The 21,509-nt window shown below is 36.6% G+C and overlaps 1 protein-coding gene across 6 annotated transcripts in view; it reads right to left on the bottom strand.

Moving 5' to 3' along the window:
• Positions 1-10,137, bottom strand: part of LOC131691876 (uncharacterized) — a 129,750-nt gene extending 119,613 nt beyond the window's left edge. The window contains exons 1-2 of one of the 6 annotated variants that reach the window (XM_058978554.1): positions 10,025-10,137; positions 8,194-8,444 (exon numbers count right to left, since the gene is read on the bottom strand). In XM_058978554.1, coding sequence (XP_058834537.1) covers positions 8,194-8,303 — 110 coding nt within the window. In that variant the 5' untranslated portion in view covers positions 8,304-8,444; positions 10,025-10,137. Of the gene's footprint in view, positions 1-8,193; positions 9,304-10,024 lie in introns of those variants that run through there. The other 5 variants (XM_058978557.1, XM_058978558.1, XM_058978553.1 and 2 more) reach the window with 5 other exon arrangements.
• Positions 10,138-21,509: the final 11,372 nt, after the last annotated feature.

The following is a 21,509-nucleotide window of genomic DNA, read 5'->3' as shown; positions in this document are numbered from 1 at the left end:
AAACGTAGCCAAAGGCACTCTAAATTGATAAGTTTTGTCAGTTTTCAATAATATTGCAACATAACGAAGATCATTTTTCGTCGTCAACGTAAACTGTCCCTGGCAGCACTGCTCCTATGGAATGCAATCAGACTAACTGTAATAACTTCAGTTCTAGAGCTGATCCTTGTAACTGGTAGTACTCAAATGAAAGACAATAGTCACATTTATTAGCCTTACTTGTTTTTGTGAGCAAATCTTATAGTTATAGCTGTTTAAAAACGTTGTTGTCCACAAACAACATGGGCGTGAATGGGTTAAGGTCAAGATTACATCATTTTACAACCGCCAATTCCGGAGGTTTCGTATCTTTGATGAATTTTACAAACGTTAAACGTCATCTGATAAAATAAATTTGGCATTATATCATCTAAGAAGTATTTATGGAGAATTTACTCTTCAAACAAATCTAGTTCGAGACTTAATGTCTTGAGCAAATTTTGGGGATTGCTATTACAAACCACTTTGTTGAAGACATGAAGGCTCCGTGTGTTCAGGGGTATCAACATATTTTAGTCTATTTGTACCTTTAAAATAAATTATTATGATTGTACTGTGTATGATCTTCTACTATTTATAAACAATAAATTTTACATTTTATCCAAAGCTTGAGTTTGTGAAGCTCGCAATAAAAAGTTGTTTAAGTTAAAAAATAGATTAAGGAACATTTCGTAAATATCATTTTAAAACTCGATATACTCCCTACATGTAGAATTCATTCCTACAAATAAAGTTGTTTTAAATGATAGTCTCAACAAATTCGCTAAAGAAACGAACCATGTTACTATTTTTTGAAAAATTAATTCTCCATAATTTTAAAACTTCAAATATTAAATTAATTCGGAAATATGTCATTTGAAGATTATACCACCCAATCGAATTTCTAGCTACTCCGCTGACCCTAAGTAAGTAGAAACAAAATCGTTCTACACTCGTCCACAAGAAACTTCTTCGAATACTGGCTATTTATTACAATACAGTGAAGATCCCAGCTGATTAGCTCCCGATTTTGTCAGTCTCATGTGAAATAATGTTTGATGGTCTCTAGCAGACGAACAAGGCTGATTTTGAGTAAACCCTTTCTTGAGCATATTTTTCTTACCTCCAAGGTGCAAATATGGCAAAAAGAAATTCATTTTTTTAAATTTGCTCTAGAAGGCCCTTTTAAGAGAAATTTATATTATGTAATCAGAAATAGCTATCAGACTAGATCAAGGAAAGGGAAGAATATTTTAACAACTTCAGTTTATTATAAAGAAGGAAAGAAATATGTCCTGTTTAGTCAATGTCAGCTTAAAACACACCATGAGGCTGATAAAAACTGTGTGTAGTAAAAACTCTTTACTGTATTTATTATTCACTGTGTCTTACATTAATAGGTCCATCCCATTATCTGAGGATATTTTCTTTCAATTGCATCGAACCACACCAATTTTTTGGTAGTTTTTAAGGGGTTATTTTATCGACTTCTTCCAACATTTTGATGAACCCATTCCTATTCGTGCGATAGTTTATGTTAAAAGGGCTTCCTAAATTAATTGGTATACTTAAGGGCTTATATGTTGCGAATTGAGAAATTACTCGAAATCAACTTGGTTCGTCTGCTAGATCCTATAAAACTACCAACTATCACTTTGCATATGAGGCTGGCAAAATTGGGTCAAAATGCTGATAAATTCGGGGGTAGGCAAAATCGGGGGCTGATAAAATCGGGTCTTCACTGTATGTACCACGCAGCAATGTAACATCCCTCGATTACCGTAATTAGTAACAGTCTCATGTTGCTTTTTTGTGGGATTACTAGAAAATTAATTGCTAAAACTGAGAAGTCAGTCAGTTAGATATATCGTATATAGTAAACGTGCCGGATGCACAATCCCATATAATTCTCGTTTCACGATATACAGATTCACAGGAAATGAAACATATTTGAGTTTATGGGATATCATTCAATTATCGCTGGATTTGGTCGTCGAACGGTGCAATAACATAATTCTCACAAGTTTCCTATCTCATGCCTCCACATGAGTCTAAGTCCACTGATGGCAATTGGTTCTTAGACTGAGTACTACTATGAGTGTGAAAACACTACCGTAAAAATGAATAGTTGATCTGAGATCTGAAAATTCACCTGGCATGAATCTAATTTCAAGCTCCGTTATTGCTATCAAGCCCCTGCATCAGATTATCAACAGCTTGTAGTTCCCTTCAAATGTGCGTTATTATCGATGGTAAGATGTTACAAACAATCCGATATGAAAAATATAAAAAGGTGTTCCTTGATTTATAACATTTCGAACTATCATAGCTATTTGTCTATATATCATGATGATTTTCAACCCAATGAATCGTAGAGAAGAAATGAAATCTGTCAATTATGCAGATTAGCTTATCTAGGTAATACTCCTAGGGACGGCTGTTTGGAGCTCAAATTGCCTTTGTTTAGAGATACTCTCGGTAGTCGGCTACCCAGAGTTTTAAAAACTCAAAAACTGCACAACTACATAATAAATTATGCTGTACGGGCCGCATCGCTTGCGTAGAGCGAATCCTATACCTTATACCCTTCCAAACCACCGACTTTGCGACACCTATGGAAGAGTCTGATGAATCATCGTCCTTCCGTTAATTAGGGCATCAACACTTCCCGTCTACCTTATCGTTTATCCTCCCTCGTGAACGATTGAGATGGGGGCGATCGGCAAGGATGGCTATCATGCTCTTGAGATTTTAATATGGGTCGGATTGGTGTGAATTCCTACTTACCATTTCCCAAGCAACTCTTATTAGGTAATCACCAATCAAACATGACAAAGTTAGCGAGCAATCCGCCAAAATCATCGTTACAACGCAACGCACCATTCAATGACCGCTGGAACTGTACTTTTTGTACGGCTAAAGTACAACAGTTTTCGCTACTATTTACTAAGATTTTATGATCTACGCTTTGGTACATAGAAAACACGAAATATTGTTTCTAAATCACCGGAAATGTGTTTACACAAACGACTTATTGCGTTGCTAATGTAATATCCGAACGATTGTATATTGCAACTTTTATATCATTTGGTGATCTCTTCGAGAGTTTTCGTGATCAGTAGGATCGTACACTAAGTATCGGCTGCGAAGTTTTCCGATAGAGAGAGTTAAGTTCCGCAACGGAATGTAGTACCAACGCTTTGGTTTGATCTAACTGAGAACGATCATTGTTCAAGACCTTAAATAATTATTATCGGCGGTGATTACAAATATATTCATGTTCATTAGGTTTTATAGGCCATTCATCGAGGCAATTTCAGCTCTCATCGTGGCAAATCAGTGGACGTTGTTTCAATTTCATTGAATCGAAACGAATTGTCACATACGATGTATGGAACAGTTATTTCTTACTTTGAATATAATGGTAAATATGGGTAGGAGAGAATGGATGGATTAAAATAATGTCACATCAATGCCGTGGAAAAATTGAGTTTGATTTGCTTGTGATTTTCACTATAGTATATGCAGCGTTGCCAGTAACATCGAATTGGTCAGAATCCTAAAAACATTTAATTGTGATTGGATCGACTAGTTGGAAAATTAACCATTTCCAAGTTAGGTGTATTTTTCTCTGATGACTTGCGATGAAGGGATCTTTAGAACTAAAAATTATTCGAGAAATTAGAGATTCTGGGCTTAGTTTATCTGTGGGATGATAATTCTAATCAACGAAACCGTGTAGCTTACGCAGAGGCGGATTCAGAAAAAAAATTCGGGAGGGGTCGGAAATTTTTATTTTAAATAAGTATCGTTGGTCAAATTTGGTTTGGAATGAATTTGAGTTTGAAACTTGAAAACTAATTTAAAAAATTTCAAGAAGTAAAAATATTTCGGAGGCGATCCGAACCCCCAGGACCCTCCCCTTGGATCCGCCACTGATCTTACATCGTATGGCAATTATGTATTCAAAAACAGTACAATAATAAAAACAAAACAAAAGAGAAATCATACGATCACTTGTAAATGATATCATAATGAGACGATCTTGCTAACAAAAAAAACTATTACTTGTCATTTCAGGAAATCCAAGGCTAATATAGCAACTGTGGCGTTAAAAATTCCATAAAAGACGGATTCATCATCACAGCAGACCACAAACAGTAAACAATATCATTTCAAACCTAGACCTGTGCGCCGCCGCGCCACGCCGCCGCCGCCGGTAAATTTCAACAAACGCCGACGCCGAAAGGTAGACCGGCGGCGCGCCGCCGATGCTTTTTTCTCACGCCGACAATTCGCGAACTCGAAAATCATTAGCTCATAATTTTATCCACAAATCTATGAACATTGTCTATGGTCCGAATATACGACGTTAACTGATTCATGATTTATCACATATTTATCTTTATTTGGTATATGTGGTTGTGAATTAGATCACTAAGTTAACAAAGTCTTGATATTTTCTCGAAAATCATTACATGACACTCGGAATATAATTCATGGATCCATTCTTGCTTTGTCAACTGGTTATGATTGCGAGCATATAAGTTACAATTCACCATTCGTGAAATGGTCCACAAATTAAAAAAAAATCCACTTTAAAGATATAGTTGATTCCTTATATGTTAGACACGATTCACCAGTCGAGCTCGTGAAACTGTTCATGACATAGTTCATAAAGTAATAAATCTTTCACATAATCTTAATATACTTACGTAAACAATTACAAAGAATTCAGACTATTATTCATGGATTATACGCTCTACTCTTTGGTTTTGAAATTTCTATGTGAGCTATTGTGTACAACTGCTAGCAACCAGTCTCATAGGCGCGAGTATTACAAGGAAACTACTAGCACCTGTAACCAGGGTTGCCACTATTTTTCAAAGAAAATCTGGCAGTTCAATTAAAAATGTCTGGCAAAATCTGGCACTTGACAGCGACCTCATAGTCATCGAAATTTGGCATATATTTTAGTTTTCGTAGAATGTGCATCAATCGATTTTTGTAAAATTTGGGACATGTTTACCCAAATTTCCAAAATGTGTATGTATCCGCTTCCAAAACTTAAAAATCTGACAGAATGAGAGATTTGTCTTTTTGTCTGGAAGCTGCCAAAACCTCTGGCTGTGCCAGATAAATCTGGCATAATGGCATCCCTGCCTGTAACCCTGTTATTCTTTTGTTAAGATTCAGTGTAATTTTCGAAATTAAATGAAACTGCGCTAAGCACCAAAAATACATTACCTAGCCACAATTCATGTCCGTGAAATAATTAAGAAAACTATAAGACACGTGACTGTGTGTAAAAAATCCGACGGTAAGCTCAAGACTAAAATATCACGATAACACGACGAGAATTTACGAAAATCGTTGCACAATTCTTTACTTTTTCAGTCAATAAAGCTAATATAAATCAATGTATCATCAAGTTATGAACTAGAATCATAAAAATATTAAACATATTCAGGTACAACCACCTACTAAACATTTGAGTATAATGGAATCTTTTTTTTGCGTGAACTAGTTTTGTAAAAACACAAAAATTATTTTCAATACCAGGTTTATTTATCATTGATTGAATCGTGACCTATTTTGAAATTTTTTTCTTGAAGAATAGTTGGGCAGAGTGATCTTGACTTTTAGCGACGTTGGTGCACTGATGTGGCGATGCAGAGGGTAAGATTTCTGGTCGCATAAATTATTAATCGTGTCATCTAGCCCCACTCAAGAAAGATTTTCAGTGGCAGTTGCATCAGCCCGGTATCACAGACAAAGAGGACGTAACACGAGATTAATTTTCATCACTCGTAGGTAAAACGGTCGATTTAAATTACAAAAATGCGCAATATCAGCGAGCGTGGCGTTAGTGAAAAGATTTTGACACAGAGCTAAATGCGTTACTTACAGGGGTTGTAATTCTCTCTCACTCACGCGAGAAGTAGCTTATCCGATGTCCAACTTTTCCGAGATAAGATGAGTCGCAAAATTCTCCGTCTCCACAAATAGCGTGAGAATGATTTTCCGGATAAAATTTATTTGACTTTTTCCTTCTCACCGGAGAAGGTGATAAAATTTTAATTTCGTGGAAATCAATAAAAACTTCAAAAAATACACTTAATTACAAAGAAAAGCGGCAAAGAAGTATGATGGACTTGTTTTATCGTGTTTTGGAATAACGACAGCAAAGCAGGGAACGCCAAAAGGATACCGTGATAAACTCATTCACTCATTCTCCGGCTGTTTTATTTATCCGGAGAAATAACACGTTGTATTTATCCGGAGAAGTTGTGTGAGTGCCAATAACTTTTCGTGTGAAAATGTGAGTTTTTATTGTCGCAGTAGCAAACTATCCGGGCGCATTTACTCATATGAGCGATAAATGCAATGCCTGGTTACTTAGTTTCTGCACCCATCCGAAAACGTTACCGTCTTTTTAATCTCATGCAAAGAAAAAAAATGGGCTGAAAATGTGAAACTCATTCTTGTCGAAGTGAGCAAGGCGGGAGTGGTTCACAACCATTTCTTAAGTTACAACACGATGCCGATCTCTGAGTAAGCACATAATAGGATGTTAGTAAATTAATTGATTCGGTGTATCGAATCTGAATAGATGTATGCAATGGATTAGAATTTGAAGATCCCCGGAACTGCTGGAGAAATTGGCGGTGTGCAGGTGCAACGAAAACTAGAGATACGCTCAGACCATTTTCAATCAGACTTGTTTAATGATCAGCTTCAACCCAACAGGAGCTAAAACATCAAGTCGTGGAATTATTATGAATGATAATAACTGTATATTTAGGTTTCGTCAGGGTGCAGATCTGTATGATTCCAGCACATCGAGCATACTTTGCATTCATGATATAAGCAAATCTTACGTTGAAAGAAAATGTAGTGCGATGGAATCGAATATGCCTTATCATCGCGGACATTTGGTACTTACAAGAAGTAAAAGTAAACGCCAGCCTGTAAAATGAAGTAATCCCAGCAAAGTTCAGCCGAAATTGAACTGGAAATCTGGCTTGTTCCAGTTCGTACACGGGATCCAGTGGCACAACCGATTCTAATTAGAATCGGATGTGTCACTGTAGCAGGAATACGAACTGGAACCAGCCAGGATTCCGGTTCATTTCCGGCTGAGCTTAACTGGGATGTGTCTACCTTGAAAGGTGTCCTTACACGATAATTTAAAGCGATATTTCTGCGCAGTAATGCCATTAATAACGCCTCCTGTTAGGGTACCTGGTATCTGCGGGAGCGACGGTAAAGAAGACTAAATTGAAACAAAAAACAATGAAACGACAACAAGAATTAATTTCCTCAAACAAAACAAAAACTGCTTTACCGTTGCTTAATTTCCCAAATATAGAACAATAAATAATTATTATGGGTCATTGAAATACAGTCGTTACTCTGCATTCTTCAAATTTGTCAATTGCAATCATTATTTCAGGCGAAGTCGTAGTATGCGACATCGACAATTTTTCTATTTCGTTCTTCAAATTTTACTACTGTAAAAATTGTTCCACCTTTCATTTATTATCTTGCATTTCGCAAGCAGGGTGGGCACTATTAGAGCATCAGTTAAAAAAGTTTGATGTGGTTGCGAGAATTACATTTTGTGCAATGTTTTCAACAGATGTCGCTAGTACATTGTGGGCGATGATTTTTTTAGAATTTTCTTCAAACTGTAACGTCTGTTTGTATGTGCCTCATACAATAGAACCCGAAAATTTGGGAAAGGAATTGTACTGCCAAGATTTTTTTTAGTTACAAAGGTGTCAATATTTGTTACGCCGACACACGCCGGCGCGCCGCCGCCGATAGGGTCCAACGGCGTGACGCCGCCAACGCTGCCGCCGCCGGCCAAATATGTCGCTTACGCCGCCGCCGATTAAAAATGCATCGGCGCACACCTCTATTCAAACCATAACGCTATTGGAATTTATTATGCGCTGAGAAAAATGCAATTCGCGTGCAACAATTAGGATTGCTATCTGAAGGCACCGACGATACCTCTGCTCCTACATAGGTAATGGATAATAGAGCATGTTGGTAAGGTGGTACAGCAACATGGCAATTCGGATTTCCAGGAATCAGATAAACTCTTACCTATGATTGTACATATACATGGATATTGTTAAAAATTAAATGAAAATAAACACTACTCACCTCAGTCGCTCTCGTTTTGTTTGGTATGATGCTTGCTCATCTTGCAAACGTTTCAGAAGTTTCCGGTACTCCTGAAGCCTCTGGCTAAATTCACATAACTCTATTATCATTTCGTTAGCGGATAAAAACTTTACCACCGTATAAAGCACTTTTCCGTTGTATTCAGAGCATGTGGATGCGTTTGCTTTATTATCACAGTTTATACTTTAAGCACCTGTTTCAAAGAATTTATTGTCCTGTCATCAGATTTGCTAATTGAATTGTAAACAGGTAAAATATTTAGAAGCTTTACTTGTTTAGCAAAAGGTTTAAAAGAAACCTGTCGATATTTCTGTCTAATGTGGTTCAGCAAATGCGTTTCTAATTAATTGAAACCCGGCAAACGTTTCCAGCTACAAGCTTTTAACATTCCAGCAAGCCGCGATCTGACCCAAACAATTCCGCCTGACCAACATACTTCGACTGATTTATGACTGTCGTCGCTATTCACTATTGGAATTGGTTGTAGGCATTTACTAAGCAACGACACTCGCTGCTGATTTGTAAAACACTTATGACATTGTATTGTTTCGCTGAGCTGCTTGCGCTTAATAGTTGACGGGTACAGGTAACATTCACTAAGCTAGTTAAATTCGCAGACACCGAGAACTTCGTCCAAACCGGCAGACGATCCGAAAATCGGGGTTAATTGTAGCAATTTCACTTTGTAATAGTTTAATGTGTTGTCATTTGTCATGTTTCTTTTGCTTCCATCATAACATTGCTGGTGGTCTGGTCTGTTACCTGTTACCACTGGCCGATTCCGATCATCCAAACGGCCAACGAACTATTTGTTGCCTATTTTTCACATCTTTCAGTTTTAATTTAAACCTTTTTCGTTTGTTTTCTGTTCTTCTGTTTTGCATGATGTTGATTGGCAATGATTTTGCAATTATTCATCTTCGTTTCGAAGCTGGTAGCCTTCTGTTGTTGTGTTAGTTAGATAATCGCCACAATGAGTTGCAGTTAATTGAATGAAAACTTTTTTTTAAACATAACAGTAGATTTGTTGACCGATTGGATTAAACACTGAGAAGGACAGTCGATCCCCTATTTTTCCAAACGGATCGGCATGATGTTGGCTAATTTAGTTGTCGCATGGCTTTGTTACTAATTTTTATAATGGGTATTTCGCCAATATAATTCACAAATTATTACACTTCTCACTGATGTCCTTTACATTTAATTTCATTTTCATTCCTTGTACTAGCAGTACCGTTTTGAAAATGAAAATGACATTAAATTCAAGTTCATGATCTTATCTGTTTACGTAGTCATATGTACACAGCTTCTATGGAATTTTAATTAATATATCACACTCTCCACACTAAAATATCTTTTTGTTATCTACTACTACACCACACACTGCCGCTGGTGAACAATTAATAACCCGCAACAATAACTCTTCTGCTGGCCATCCACTATCTTAAAAGTTGTCACGACCGTTTGGGTATCAGCACAACAACTGAATAACAACTTATGCGTCTGCAAACAAGTGCGCCATCAGTAAATGTATAATTGTATACACACGAAAAACGACGGCGAAATCATAAGACAAATAGAAGAGAAATACACCTCCTCCTGACGCTCGGCCTACTTCGACCAGTCTGTGGAACTGCCACCGGTTGTTATAAGTGTCACACGAAGCTATTGTCGCCGTGAAATTTGACCAATTAACACTGTGCTAAATTTCGGTAGCTACAACCATAGAATGTTGTAAATTAGTATTCACTGAATCACTTTTACACTTTATATATATTAACTTATTGATCGGGATCTTTAGAGTACTGACCGACCGACCGGAGGTCTAACTTCACGAAGTTTTGGCAGTAAAATGAATTTTCCTGTACTGGCTGATCGGAATAGCCGCCTCCCATCGCAATGAAGCGAGCGAATGAGGTACACAGAACAATTTTCTTTTCTTACACTGGCTGAACGTGTAATTAAGAAGGTGGCCGAGGAAAAGACTAAACACTCGCTGCTCATAGCATCTGTAGGCTCACATTTTCTCATCTCGGCAATGATGTAGATGTCCGAGTTGTACTTAGAATCAAATTGTGAACAAAAAGTGCCACAGATTATATATAATGAGTACATATAAGTGTCCATCAGTACACCCGTTTGCTCGGGATATATGTGGAACACAAACAGCGTGAGAGAATTTCAATTCTATATGCACAGAAACAATAACATCTATCAGAGAAACAAAACAATTGATAAATAGTGTCCGATACGGCCTTCATGCGACCTTTTTAACGGCTAATTACTGCTCATTAGACTCAATTCACTTTTGCACTTCTTTGAATTTCACTTGCCAGATACTAAGGGGTTAAGTTTTATTATTTGTTTAGTGTTAGTCAGATTGTGTTGTATAAAAATGCCTTGGAAGTAGAAGCTCTTTGTGGAGCCGCATCACACACACGAATTGAACAATGAAAATGTTATATTCGTCTAAGGGTACATTTCAAACTATGATTAGGGGAGCCCGGGGCTAGTTGGCGGTTGGGGTAAGTTGGCGGAACCCCATTTTCTCCGTTTCTATTAGAAATAAAGCGATGTCTCTCATTGTGTACCTCAAGTAATGTGAAACGCATTATCCAATGCGTTTTAGTTGCGAAACATTATGTTTTGTAGAAGCTGTGGGCGATATTGTGTTTTTGAGCATACTTTGTAAATTTTCTTAACTTTAAAAATTTTGTGTTAATTAAGGTGGTTTTCAATCTATTCCCCGAACGATTATATTTTTCGATAGTGCGTGAAAAGAGCTTTCAGCATCCGTATAGATATTATACCTATTCATACTCAAAAGTAATTTTTTAAATTCTTTTTTATAAAATATGTGGTTGGGGTAAGTTGGCGGTAACGCACACGGGGCAAGTTGGCGATACTGTTTATAATGCAAAATAGTCATCATATATTTTTATTTCTGGGATTCACTCCAAAGTAAGAGAAACTTTTTCTTGTATCTCTCGTCAATGCAGGGGTCAATTATTTCAGCCAATCGCCTGAAGAATTTTGAAAATTTGCTTTTGAATATGGAGTACGCGTCGAAGTCAAAATGACGGGATATTTAGACTGAAATATAATGAAAAGTTTCGAATACTATACAGTTTTATTGAAAAGCCAATCGGCACATTTTATATGGACCACTTATGTAATTGTATCTCCATTGGATTGCTTATTTTCTGGCAGTCCGCCAACTTACCCTAAATATACCGCCAACTTACCCCGAGGCTGGGGTAAGTTGGCGGCTTTTCCGCGTCAAATTCAGAGATGTTGCCAACAGTCTACCCTTTCATACAACGTGTTCAATTTTGCAAGATCTACCAAAATCAAAGCGGCAAAAAATGAAAACTGAAAACACCGTCAACTAGCCCCGGTCTCCCCTACAACAAAAGTCGATTTTTGTGCTAATTTATTGCCTATCTTTTACAAATTGCACTGCAAAAAAGCACTCATTTTTAAAATCTCGAAGGCCCCCCTTTTCAAATTGTAACAAATGTCAAAGTAAACTCAGCTGCCAAATTTAACACCATTTGGATAATTTTAGATCCCCACCCACTGCTTGAATTTTTGTCATTGGTGCTATGGGAAAATATGAGGAACCAATATATTAAAAGCTTTAACTTTTGAAGTAGCACTCGGAAAATTATAATTTATACCTCTTTTAAAGAAAAAGTCTTAGCATTGTATTAAAAGTGCCAGCGTTTCCCAAAAAATAGAGGAAGCTGAAGTTTTGGGGCATTTTGACCAAAAAAATCCTTATTCTTAACCATTCTACTCTATGTTTCAAATCTTGCATTTTGTGCACTTTTTCTAATCAGAAATCGATCTTTGTTAGAATATGAGAAGGTGGGGTTCTAGAGCCTTTTGTCATTCATATCAAATTTAATCATTTTCTCGTGCATATATCTCTATTATTCTTCAATCATTTTTTATTAAAAGTACCTTGTTGAACGTTGAACTGGAACTGATACAAAGAATTTCATTCTAGTTTAGACAAAATTTGAATGGGGGACGGTAAATCTACTGCATCGTTCCATCTTGGTCGAGGCACTCTTCATGCTCAAATAGCTTCATGCAACTATGAAGATCAAATTACCACATGTAAAATCTGTATTATGAAAATGCTACCCTTTTTACCCTTCAAATTAGAATAATTGGCTTTTTTTAAATCTTGGATTGAAACCCAACCACCAAAAAGCAATCTCATCATTATTGCTGCTGTATTGCATTTTGTTTTGTTTCATTCTTTTCTTCGCTGCTATAAATAGCTCATGACCTGCAACTTCTAGTAAAAAAAATTCTGATATCAGATTCTTCTAAGTGCTACTACTAAGTTGATCAAATCGATCTAGCCATTTCCGAGAAACCAATATAACCGTTATTCTGAATTTGGATGCTTCCGGATCCGTCGATGGTGGCCAGTGTGGCCAAAGAGACTTTGAATGACTGTTGGTGACCTAGATCTACAATTTCAACAGTTGTGTTTACATTTTGGAAAAAAAATCACTTTTTTAAATTCATCGCAGAATTCGTTTGAATCGGGATTTGCTGCGTGATCGTACGTATCACCCTGTAATTCAGGAACCAGAGCTCGGATCCACACAAAATTCAACAGCAGCTGATGGACCTTTCATTTAAAATCAAGTTTGTCAAAATCGGTTCAGAAAATTCCGAGAAACCGATGTCAACAAATCAACAAATTTTGTTTTGTAACCATACTCTTCAACTCGTAATCCGGAACAAGATGTCGGTTGAAAATGAAATTCAATAGCAACCTATGGGAATATTATACCTTTCATTTGAATCTTAGTTTGTAAAAATCGGTTCAGCCATCTCCGAGAAACCGATGTGTACATTTTGTTAACAAATCCGCACATACACACACATACATACATACATACATACATACATACATACATACATACATACATACATACATACATACATACATACATACATACATACATACATACATACATACATACACACATACATACATACATACATACATACATATATACATACATACATACATACATACATACACACATACATACACACAAATATTTTGCGATCTCGGCGAACTGAGTTGAATGTTATATGAGACTCGGCCCTCCGGGCCTCGGTTAGAAAGTCGGTTTGTAGAGCAATTGCATAACCTTTCTATATGAGAAAGGCAAAAGAATAATATTTAATTAGCTTAATCAGCATGAGCTCAATGTTATCTTCATGTGATTATATTTTGAAATGTTGGTGGAATGGGTTTGAAAGTGGAGGGAAGGGGGGGGGTTAGTAGAGTGGGAGTGGGGGATGCGTCAGAAATCCTTCATCTTATTTCGGTATACGGGGTGGATGAAGGAAATGCGGGCGTGAGGGTGGTCCAAGGGGAGGGTAGTGATGAAGGAGGGAGGTGTAAGGGCAAGGCGAGGGGGGAGGGGCGACGACGCAATACTCAACTGCATATTTTGCCTTCCATCCAGACTTGGTTTGAGAAAATCGGTTCAGTCATCTCTGAGAAAATTGTGTGAGTTTAAATGACACACACATACACACACACATACACACACAGATATTTGCCGATCTCGACGAACTGAATCGAATGGTGTATGACACTCGGCCCTCCGGGCCTCGGTTAATAAGTCGATTTTTACAGTGATTGCATAGCCTTTCTTTATATGAGAAAGGCAAAACGTGAACTTAATTCACTAGAGGCCAAACCATCGAATATATTCACAGGGTGTCTTTGGAGGAATTGTTCGTATGAATATTCCCCACAATCTGATAACAATTGAAATTAGGCATGGCTTACTATGATCGAACTAAAAAAAATAACTTTTTATCCTGACGAGGTAGAAAGTTGGTGTCTTCGACAAAGTTTTAGAAATGCTCATAGTGAAAAATTTTTTAGAAAAACTTGAGCTTGTGGGACTAAAGGTTATCGATTTATAAGGCGTTTTCTATGGCAACCCCCTTCAATCTAGTTTTTTTTAACATAACTTTTTTCATTGTGACTTTTCGTGCAAACTATGTTCTAGACAAATGTGTAAGTATCAAAACTACATAATATTGCCGAAGACTGCATGTAAAAATACTCATTCGTTTAAAAGTTATTGAAGATTTTTACATTTTTTTACGCCAACCTCAACCATGTATAAGAAAGAAAGGTGCAAACCAAAATGCACGAACAGGCACTTTTTTCACTGTCTAAACTATGCCCAATAATGGTAAGAAGGTTTGGTGCGTGGCACTCTAGAACCCTATGAATAGAGTAAGTTTACTTTATCTTGTTTTTTGACCTTTTCCATACAAAAATCAGCAAAAAAATTTTTTTTTAGTTTTCTCTTTGTCTTTGTTTTGAACTTGAAGGAAGAACAAATCTCAAATCATATGCTACTATGTTCAATCTGCAGTTTTTCGATTGTATCATTCATTCAAACAGCCGAGCTGCTCAATCATTTTCCATTTACTTTCTATTTCATTGACCCTCTGTACTGGGATATTGACTAGGTTGTACAAGCAAAACTAATCTGATCATACTTCTTACTGTTCGTGTAAGCTTGAAAACGTAAAATATGTCAACATTTAACCTAAACTGGCCTCTACAGAGCAGTTGACAACTTTGGTTGGTGAATGAAAAAGCATCAATTTGAAATGAAGACGTTATGAAAATACCGCCAACTTGAAAGTGAATGATTAAGGGAAGCTTTGAATTTGAATTATGATTGGGTTTGATTGAGCTGAAAGTTGGCATTTGAAAATGAAAATTTGCACCGCTGATGCCATTACTTTTATGTCATTTTAGATTAACCTTTTTAAAACAAAAATCTATACTGAAACTGCTCTAACATAACTTAAACAACCACTCACCCACCACACTCACTGCCGCATTTCAGTAGACGCAAACCCAATTAAATCTGCCAATGCTGTAGACATATCTACAGAAACATATAAGAAGCCTTAGTTATAGAAAATTCATTACGTGTATCCAAAGTAAGTATATAAACGTGTGTGCCCGATACCCTACGTACATACCCTACGTACACGTTAACCCAACGTGCACACAAGCATAAACATAAATTAATTTGTCTCAGCCCAATGCAAACTCACAAGCAGCACACAGACGTCGCACCATGCAGTATTGAACTCAATCCAAACCCACTCGCACTGTTGAGTCGAGTGAAAATTTCTGGATGCTTGTAGTACAACTTGCACCCGTTTTCTTGCTGTGTGCAATATTTTTCACGTTTCACGAGATCCATTTTTTAATTTTGTTTAGAGAGGTTTCAACCTTGGGGCCTTTTTTTCGGGTTAGAAAAATCTCTTTGAAAAATCTATAATACTATATGAGGGGTTGGGAATCGAACCCAGGTGCGTACAATTGATTTACCAACTACTCTTAGCTCGACCCCTCCGAGATCTATTCATTTTTGCTTTTTTCAATAGAGTACCATTGAAATACATAAACAATACACAAATAAAAATGAAATGAATAAATCAGTAATCCATCCATAGTGTTCAAAATAGTGGCGCAAAAACGTGACACCGATAGATTTAAGTTTTTAGATTGACACGTAGCCCCAGACAGTGCAGTAAGACATTTTCAGTGTCAAAAGAATTGTAGAACTTGACAATATGGGTGTGACTACACCGCCCAAAAAAAATAATGAACTTTTGAAAACCCTTGAGTCGATTGCTAGTCCCACCAGGAGTACTGGTTCCGAGTTTGAAGCAAATCGGACAAGTCTAGTTAGTGGGCCAACGTGTCTGAAGTTTGTATGAGATTTTTCGGCAATTTACATGGAGAAAACCCACTAGCCTGCTTTTTCACCGCTAGGTGGCACTGTATGCATCGTCTCATCACTGTAAATGAAAATAAGATAGATAATTTAATTGTATACAACTTTGTTGAAGACTGATAGTCAATCCGGCTTTATTAAAAGAAGTTATTAAATTTTTAACGAAATGGTGTATGAGTTAGTTTTGCATGGGGCCTATCAGCGCATGGTTGTGTATCAGTACTCGATTCCCACAAACTATACAATTTTGTGAAATAAGCGTGAAGAAACTCAGTTATATTTAGTTGTAAAATATACACATATACTTTTATTATTAATTACATACAGGTATGTTGCAATTGTCCAAAAGGAAAATATTTTATTTGAAGAACAGCTCATGAAATGAAGAATGATATTTATTCCTCGAATACGCATTTAAAATGATTTCTTCTCATATTATTTAGTCTAATGATTATATTCTGTTTACCGTCAAAGGAAAAACTACGCAAACTATCTGATGCGGGAGAAAGATTTTTTCATGAACTGCGAGTTGCCAAAACAAACAAGGTGCCGTCACGAACGAAACATCCAAAACTGTGTACTCATTAGAGCATAACAAAAAAAATTGGAATTCCCAAAGTCCCCTTTTATATTGTGACAAATGTCAAAGTAAGCACAGATGCCAAATTTCACATGATTTGGACTATTTTAGACCCCCGCCCGCTTTGCTTAAAGTTTTGACATTGACACAATGGAAAAATATCAAAATGTCATAACTTTTGAAGTAGCATTCGAAAAATTATAGTTTGTGCTTTATTTTAAAGGAAACATTTTTAATATTTGAATGCAGATATTTCAGTTTCTAGAAAAATACGGAATATGGGGGTTTTGAGGCATTTTGTTCCCAGAACCCCAACGTTCAACACCTTAATTGATCTGTGCTGCAGGTCCTACATATTTTGCGGATTTTCTAATGTGAAAAAGATTTCAGGAATCGAACGGAGAGGCAAAATTTGACAAGAATGTCCAACGGCTCTAGAAACCCAACTTCTCGTATTCGGACAAAGGTCGCAAAGGTTCCATTCGATTCCTGAGATTTTTTTACATTAGAAAAACTGGAAAATATGTATGATTTGCAGCACAGAGCAGAAAAAATATTAAAAATATGAGCTTTTGGGGACAGCATCTTCACTCAGCACCTCATTTTCCCACATTTTTCGATAAACAAAGATATCTTCATTCAAATACTAAGGTTATTTTCTTTTCAAAAATTGGTATGAATTTTAATTTACCGCGTGCTACTTCAAAATGGAAAAATTCACCGAGGTTCCATTATTATCAGCGGTAGACACCAAAAGTAGTATAAATTTTTGAATGCGTTTTTATTGTCTAAGCAACGCCTTGGGTCTACAATCACGTTGCGAAATTTTCGCATTTTGTTTCAAGAGATTTCACAACCGATTCTCAGCACATAAGAGCAGGGTTAGTACTATGATTATACTAACATTGAAAATCCTTCCTGCAAGAGGCTGTATCATACGACAGTTAACTTATGAGACTTTATCGCTGTAACACCACACCAGGGCTTTTATAATATTCCACTTACAAATTTATCCAGCTATGACTTTCTTTTTAAAGTAATAAACCATGCTATTCTTGCAATATTATATCTCACGATTTTTATTGAGCAATCGTTTAAATTATATAGCTGAAATTGAACATATATCCGGCGTGCATCTTACTACCAGAGTTATGGTTCCATATTAATAAAATTTGCTTTTGTGAGAATTTTCAACAAGGCAAAAACCTCTGCAGTTGTGAAAATGTTTGCACATAAAAAGAACAGAATTGCCTCACTCTTCCATCTTTACAGTTTCGTATCCAACGAAAGCTACTACCTAGTTACCGAAAAAAAACCAAAACTACAAACGAAAACAAATTCGGTAACATGAGACATTATACGACCGAGGAAAACGTTTGAGAATGGGAGATCGCTCTGACGACGAGTGTTTCATACCTACTTGGGCTGCACACAGCAAGCGAGAGGAGCCACTTTGCATCATATGCTCGCGAGAGTTTAGTTTCGGTGCTTAGTCATGTGGTTTGTAGTAGGTATGCAGGTAAACAACATACATTTTCTTGCAACCGTCAATGGAAAGCGATAGCGACCAAATTTCCCACGCTCAGTCACGTGCTTTTGAAGCTAGACGGCCTTTGAAGGTTGACCGAGTGCCCCCCACATTAAGCAGGCGATGATTGTAGGGCATGGAAATACATGAAAGATTTTGAATAGTTGTCGCATGCTTTGTTTTATCATGGTATTCAGTAGCTGAATGATAACTTCGCTAACTTTATCACTATTATTTTAAATATTTGTTCTCATTTGTTGAATAATGAAATGACTCCCTTTTGCGTTTCATTGTACTGCAGCTTACCGTCATTAATTGATTACTTGACTAATGTTATACATGCACATGCTAGCGAATTGGCTTATGGTTTCCCTGTTGATATGCAGAGTGAACGAAAATCAATTGGTCATGTATCTAGCGGCAAGCGTAAAACCACAAATACACACAGAAAAAAAATGTTGGTGAAAATAAGAGTTTTTTACTCTCAGCAAAAAACAATCAACACATACGCATAGTTTAAAAATAAAACTTGTTTTGAGTACTATTCTTCATTTGCTTAAAAGGAAAACTTTTACTTAGATTATTATTCTTGATTAATTTAAAAGTTTTATTTTCAACCTAATAGTTGGCGGTTGTTTTTTGCTAAGAGTGGAACACTCTTACTCTTACCAATATTTTTTCTGTGCGTAAGATTGTTTTTTCTCAGCATGATTCATGTCAAGGTTCTTTCAGCCGGGCTGAATTTTCCAATACTTTTTTACGATGCGGACATCGATTGTGTTAATATAGTTGGATGGGTCCTTTAGTAGGTATTGGGGATGTGCCGGTGATCACGATACTGTTGGGAAGTGATGATATGAATGGCTGGCGTCCAAAAGGGGGTAACCATAATAAATAAGCATATTGAAAAATAAAATTTTAATGCGAACAAGTTTTGAAAAAATGCCCCTTCGACCTTAAAACATTTTTTTCAAACGAACAAAGGTGAAACAGAACAAACCCAAACATTACGAGGAGTTTAGAGCTACTACGTTGTAAAGAAACATGCCCGTTACAAACTTCCGTTTACATTCAGGCTCCAAAAAAAATTGATGTCGAAACGGGGAGTCTGGCTGGCTACGTCCTTGGCCGGAACGCCAGTTTTCAGTATCATCCCCTGTGTAGTTCAATGCAATCTCCATTCAACAAGTTAGGTCAAGCAGAAATTTTTATTAACCAGAACAATTTAAAATACGTGGTTGAAAGTGACAGCGTTGAAATTAAGATTCCCGTGTAAATAAAAAATTGACATTATCGAGGTTAGACTGCATGACCTATCACCGTGTACCACCACGCTGAACAAATTGCAGGACAAATGTTGTAATACAGAGGAGTACAAAACGTTACGCCTGATAGTCTTTAAACGTCTTTCCAGAATTTCTTATGGTGCTCTTGTAGTAAATATACGGGTCGAAAGAACTTTTTCTCCTACTTGACTATGTAATTAAAAACTCGGGGAACTAAAAATAAACTAAACGTGGATTGTATCCACGAAAGATAATACGTGCAAGTACAGTAGGATTCCGTTTTTGGCAACAATATTTTTTTTCCGTTGCCAAGACTGGAACCGTGCCAAAAATGGAACCTTACCTTAAAAGCTTTTTTTCAATTTGTGACATCATAAATGTTACAAGAACATTAATTATATAAGAATATGTGAAATGGAATGAAATAATAGAAAAAAATCAACAAATTTAACTTTATTCGCCATGCCCGCCCCCATAAAATATAGTAAATATGACTCCTATGTTTGGAAATAAAGTCAAAAGCGATATCCATTATCACAACAAAATGATTATTGAGCATTTTTGAAAAGATTTACTATGAACAAAAATAATGTTGCCATAAACGGAACTTTTTTGTTGCCAAAAATGGAGCATGCCAAAAACGGAATCTTACTGTACTGTAATCAAACCATGGAAAATCTTGCGAGGAAGATGCTGAAGAGAATGTTTCACAATCAGGCATTGCATTTATCGCTCATATGAGTAAATGCGCCCGGATAGTTTGCTACTGCGACAATAAAAAATCACATTTTCACACGAAAAGTTATTGGCACTCACCCAACTCCTCCGGATAATTACAATGTGTTAATTCTCCGGATAAATAAAACAGCTGGAGAATGAGTGAATGAGTTTATCACGGTATCCTTTTTTCGATTGCTGCTTTCCTGTCGTTATTCCAAAACACGAAAAACAAGACTATCATATTTCTTTGCCGATTTTCTTTGTAATTAAGTGTATTTTTTTGAAGTTTTTTTATTGATTTCCAGGAAATTAAAATTTTATCACCTTTCTTCGGTGAGAAGGAAAAAGTCAAATCAATTTTATCCGGAAAATTATTCTCACGCTATTTGTGGAGACGGAGAATTTTGCGACTCATCTTACCTCGGAAAAGTTGGACATCGGTTAAGCTTCTTCTCGCGTGAGTGAGAGAGAATTACCATGCCTGATCACAACCATTTGCCCACTCATCTGCGATAAACCAATTCAAAGCACAGTTTTTAATATCACCTAAACCACAGACGGTTGCCAAATTTGTGGCAACTTTCCAAGCCACAATACCAGCTGCAAAAGCAGCACACAGTACCTCAAGATCAGGTGCCAGCACCGTCGACGAGAAAGTTAATACCAACGACGGCAAGATTTTGCTGGAAACCCGTACGTGCAAGAAACGAAGAAAAACATTCTGATCGCACCAAAACTGGTTCAACAATGATGACATTGACGTGAATGACAAGAGAGAAGTAACTGACTCTCAAGACGCAGTAGGCGAGCCGCGAAAGAAAGTCTGCACACGCAATGGAAAAAGATTCGAACGAGATCTAGGGACTCTCAATGATATTTTTTTTGTCTATTTTCATCTTTACATACATACTGTAAATATATAAAAGACCCATCAGTTAAGCTACTGCTCTGAGACGTGTCAAATGAACGAAATATCAGATTTATTCTGCATTGCGATGGATTTATTTTTCAAACTAATGTGGATCGATAGAATCTGACTCCTGTTTGATTTCCCTGTAATTGATAATGCAAATTACATTGTTTCGAAAAAGAGCCGGTTTGAGGCCAACTGAACAGTGATTATATAGCAACTGTTGATTGAGAATGTTGCCAGAAATTCGGCGAACGAATCAAAGAATTACCAATTAGAGATAACCTGAACCAGAGTTAAAAATAATCGAAGCTCTTTGTTGACTGCTGAAAATGAACCTGTTGCGACTCGCGGTGAATAGAAAAAATATTCATTCAACTGTCCATCTTATTCATTCAGTTGAATATCGTACAATATATTCATTACACTAATTATCTAGGAAAATGTTTTC

This window comes from Topomyia yanbarensis, chromosome 3, assembly GCF_030247195.1.
Source record: "Topomyia yanbarensis strain Yona2022 chromosome 3, ASM3024719v1, whole genome shotgun sequence".
Lineage (NCBI taxonomy): Eukaryota > Metazoa > Arthropoda > Insecta > Diptera > Culicidae > Topomyia > Topomyia yanbarensis.
Note: the sequence above shows the minus strand (reverse complement) of the source record. Positions and strands in the feature narration are given on the sequence as shown.